We start from the raw sequence: 4,849 nt of genomic DNA, 5'->3' as shown, positions 1-4,849 counted from the left end.
AATTTTTATAAGAAGTTGTTTTACATTTTTATATATGGTCATAATAACCCCTGTGCGGAATGGATACAACTAAAGTTGTGCTTCACAAATAGAGGCATATACATACACATGTAATCTGTTCTCTGATACAATATCAGTTGTTCTTTGACACAATATATATTGAAGGATTGAGTGAACTGTGATATATAAAACATTATGGCTAAGTAATTGTTTTGGAAAATATACGCCCACTGATGCAATTGAGCCAATAGCCTAATTCTATCGGCTATATATGACACACTTATCTATCTGTTGGGAGCTTGAAAAAGACCCGGTTTACGGGTTGAAACGCGTTGCTCTTTTGTGCTCTATTTTTTTCTCTCTCCGGCCTCCGTAGGTGCATCGTTTCCAGCCACCTGTGCAAAGGTGTTTGCATATTCTGCTGGATCGACTTTTGCTGCCCGCTGCGGTTTGGAGTTTTACGCCACGAAAAGGAACTTGCAGGATTCAACCACCGACCTCCGGTGTAAGTAAAAGTGAAAACCTTATTCTGTTGCCTTTTCTGTCGTTTATTGGTCTTCCTCATCTCGTTCCAGCTCCTATTGAAGATATAAATCCCTCTTCAAAGTCTGGGCCATTTGGAAAAATCATCGCATCGAATTCCATACTGGGAAACATTAAACCTCTCACGTTGTTCTATTATCACAAATTTTTGTATCACATTATTGTTCAAATGTATGCTACACTTCAATATTGCGCCTGATCAGCGCCTGTATATGTACAAAATTTTAATGATTTTATTTTCATTTATGTAATTAAATATATATTTTATACACTTTTGTTGTTCACACATCTTTGTTGAATCAGTTCGCACTGGGTGTTATTTGCAAGCATATATTCACTGCATTATATGGTTCAAAAATCACGTTTTTAATACCTATTTTAAGCTGTTTAGCGCCTGTGTATTTTGAATATTGTGGTCTCTTCCTAGAGTCCATATATATTCTTTCCAAATCACTGTAGTAATTGAGGTTGGGAGTTTCCTCTATATAAACACAGGCTTAATAGTTTCCTTTTTTTGCGCAGTTAACCCTTTCGTTTTTTTGTTATTACTTAAAGCCCTTTACAATGGCATGTAAATACTTAAGACATTTTGAGGTAAAATATCTTTCTTTTTTACATAGACATGTTCAGTTGATATTTCCCTGTCAGCTTTTTACAGCTATGCTGAAGCACTTTCAGGTGTTTCAACATTTGGGTATCATGGCCCTTTAAGCCTAGCTTGTTCCCATGTGTGGAACACCCACAACTCCCCCAGCGAGTGTTCCCCACCCTAGAACACCCACCCTAGAACAACCACTGATTTGTGTGCTTAATTTTCCCATAAGTATTATTAAACTAATAAAGTTTTTGTCTGTTTATATAAATAGAACAACCACAGTTGAAAGCTAAAGATTATCACAAGGTCACTGCTTCTTTACCCTCTTAAAATATCTCACACTAATTATTAGTCTGTGATGATTAAGACATCATGTTCTCACCCAACTGGTTGAGCATGAGCCGGGCAGGGCTATATGTGCAGTTGCTTGTGCAATGTTAAACGAGAATGGTGGATGCCACCTCTCTTGCCCACAATACAGATGTTCTATGTCATGCTTTTTTAATTTATGATTTACAGGTAAATAAATTGAAAAATACAAAACTGAAGATATTTTCGAGTATAATTTTTTTTTATTAAGATGGATTATATTATAAAGAATAAACATTCTTATTTTTCTTTATTCCTTTTCTTTTCATGTAGACAAACACATGAATAGTTCATATCCATCCTTCACTATAGGAAGCATCAGAATGATACCGCAAACTCCAATAGTCTTAGACACCAATGACTATTCACAAACATTGGGGATATCACAGCAGATATTTAAAGAAGATGGTGAATCGGCAGGAACTGGGCAGCAATCATTATGTACAGAGAGTAATTTAGTCATCAAACAAGACTGCAACATTTATGAATTATCTAGTGAAATTATTATCCCTGAGGATAAACCACACACATTTACTGAGTTTTCAAAACATATTAAAGAAGGGAAAAGTCTACAGTCTAGCCAAATGATTCATACAAAGGAGAAACCTTTCAAATCTACAGAATGTGAGAAAAGCTTTAGATGGAAGTCTCATCTACTAGAACACCACAAAATTCACAAAGGTGAGAAACCACACACATGTAATGAGTGCGGCGAATGTTTTACACAAATGGTTAATCTGAAAACTCATGAAAGGATTCACACAGGAGAAAAGCCTTTTACATGTACAGAGTGTGGAAAAAGTTTTACACGAATGGATTATCTGAAAACTCATGAAAGGATTCACACAGGAGAAAAGCCATTCACATGTACAGAGTGTGGAAAAAGTTTTATACAAAAGAGTGATCTGAAAAAACATGAAAGGATTCACACAGGGGAAAAGCCGTTTACATGTATAGAGTGTGGAAAAAGTTTTACACTAATGGATCATCTGAAAACTCATAAAATGATTCACACAGGGGAAAAGCCTTTCACATGTACAGAGTGTGGAAAAAGTTTTACACGAATGGATTATCTGAAAACTCATGAAAGGATTCACACAGGAGAAAAGCCTTTCACATGTACAGAGTGTGGAAAAAGTTTTACACGAATGGATTATCTGAAAACTCATGAAAGGATTCACACAGGAGAAAAGCCTTTCACATGTACAGATTGTGGAAAAAGTTTTACACGAATGGATAATATGAAAACTCATGAAAGGATTCACACAGGAGAAAAGCCTTTCACATGTACAGAGTGTGGAAAATGTTTTACACGAATGAGTCATCTGAAAACTCATGAAAAGATTCACACAAGAAAAGATTCAGACAAGAGCCTTTCACATGTACAGAGTGCGGAAAAAGTTTTATACAAATAAATAATTTGAAAACTCATGAAAGTATTCACAAGGGAAAATACCTTTCACATGTTTAGAAAGTTGAAAAAATGTTTTTATTGAAGTCAGGTATCACATAACACCAAATGTTTACACACAAATAAACTTTATATACACAGTGTACAACCTTTTTACAATTATCCTAAAGAGGACAAACTCTCTAAATGGAAGCATCAAAAAGGATCCTATTGGAAATAATACTTTATAAATCCCTTTTATAAAAGCCCCAGACTGGAAGTGCTCTCCTGCTGTCCTTTGTTCCTCTATATATGTGCACCTCAGTTTCTATCAATGTGATAGAATCCAAACACCACACAGGACACCTTGTGTCTGACCCTGTTGTTGGCTGTAGCAGGGAATCTGGGATAATTAAATTGTGAATTGCTTCTAGCTTCCATGTGCTGTGATAGCTCTCTGTCACCCCCTGATGGCGGCCCTGGCTTTGTGCACTGGCCCGCATGGTCAGCTCAGTTTAAAACTTCCATGATTATTCCGGCTGTCAAAGAGCACAGGATCTGCAATCCCCTCCCCCCCTTCTTTCTGGCTGAGAGCTGAATGTATCACACAGCAGCATGATTTAAAACACAGTCAGACTGAAATTAAAGAGAGCTAAGAAGAGGAGTTAGAGGTTATTTCTTATTGTTAAAAGTGCTGTCAGCCTAGTTTATTTAACCCATTTGCTCCTTATTATTTGTGTATAAAATGTGACAGATACAGCTTCTTCAGACTCGCCATAAACAGCAGTTATGAAGCAGTGGTCACAAAGACCGCTGCTTCATAACCCTGTCTGCCTGCTCTGAGCAGACGGACAGGAATCACCCCAATTTAACCCGATCGAGTACGATCGGGTTGATTGACACCCCCTGCTGGCGGCCCATTGGCCGCGAGTCTGCAGGGGGCGGCGTTGCACCAGCAGCTCACAAGAGCTGCTGGTGCAATGCTGAATACGGAGAGCGTATTGGCCCTCCGCATTCAGCGATGTCTGTCGGACCTGATCTGCACTGTCGGATCAGGTCTGCAGACATATGATAAATAGGCATCAGTGTCTTAAGCTGGTCTAGGTAAAGCCCAGGGCTATTGCCTCCTTTTTGGCTACACTGCCTTTAAATACACTTTGATTTTAACACACCCTGATATTTTTTTTAAGTTTCAAAACAAGCTTTATTAAAGAGAAGATGAGACCAACAGAAACAAAGGTTACATTCTCTTAAACATGAGTGCAGCGATCATACCATTCTTATTGCATTGCCCATTGCTGGGCTTCCAGTGTCTCTGTGGTTGCTCAAAGTCCATGTCTTTTCAAAATAAAAAATAGTCTGTTTCTCTTTACTGTTTGTATTAAAGGGAGGTTACTTATTCCTGAGCTTGTTTCAGCCAGCTGCTTCGCTCGCTGTGTGATAACATTTGTATTACCAGTTAAACTTAAACTTTGGAACTTAACATCAGGATTCTTGCTTAGTATCATTAGTAGTAACTCGGCTTACTATTACACACCACCGAGTTTATTATTATGCCTAATGTTACAGCCTTACGCGACAATTCGCAAGGCAGTGAGAATAGAGCAAGGAAAGTTAGCATAGTGCAGAAGGAAGGGGGGGGGGAGGAGAGGGGGAAGGAAAAAAAAAAAAAAAAAGGGGGGAGGAAGAGGGGGGGAGGGAAATGGGGGGAGGGAAATGGGGAGGGGGGCATGGGAGGAGGATCTAGGGAACTGTTCATGAGTGGTAGGGGGTCACAGGATCTCTTGGTGTTTATCTGAAGTGTTGTCACTAATTATAGTCCCCTGTCCTCCCAGGTCAGTTTCATCATCTCGTGAGTGGCTAGTTTTCCTGTTTTGAGATAGTGATAACGTTCCAATTTAAGTAAGTCACTTTCTCTATGTTTCCATTCCTGTAGGGTCGGGCCTTGCGTT

General features: G+C 38.7%; 1 protein-coding gene across 1 annotated transcript; it reads left to right on the top strand.

Moving 5' to 3' along the window:
* Positions 1–2,259: 2,259 nt before the first annotated feature.
* On the top strand, positions 2,260–2,805 carry LOC128659888 (oocyte zinc finger protein XlCOF6-like; the record flags this gene model as incomplete). Its single annotated transcript, XM_053713473.1, has 1 exon — positions 2,260–2,805. A coding segment is annotated over one exon (546 nt), but the record flags the coding sequence as incomplete, so codon positions are not given.
* Positions 2,806–4,849: the final 2,044 nt, after the last annotated feature.

Source organism: Bombina bombina, chromosome 5 (assembly GCF_027579735.1).
Source record: "Bombina bombina isolate aBomBom1 chromosome 5, aBomBom1.pri, whole genome shotgun sequence".
In the NCBI taxonomy this organism is placed as follows: domain Eukaryota; kingdom Metazoa; phylum Chordata; class Amphibia; order Anura; family Bombinatoridae; genus Bombina; species Bombina bombina.
The sequence above is the reverse complement of the archived record's forward strand: the minus strand, read 5'-3'. Positions and strand labels throughout refer to the sequence as shown.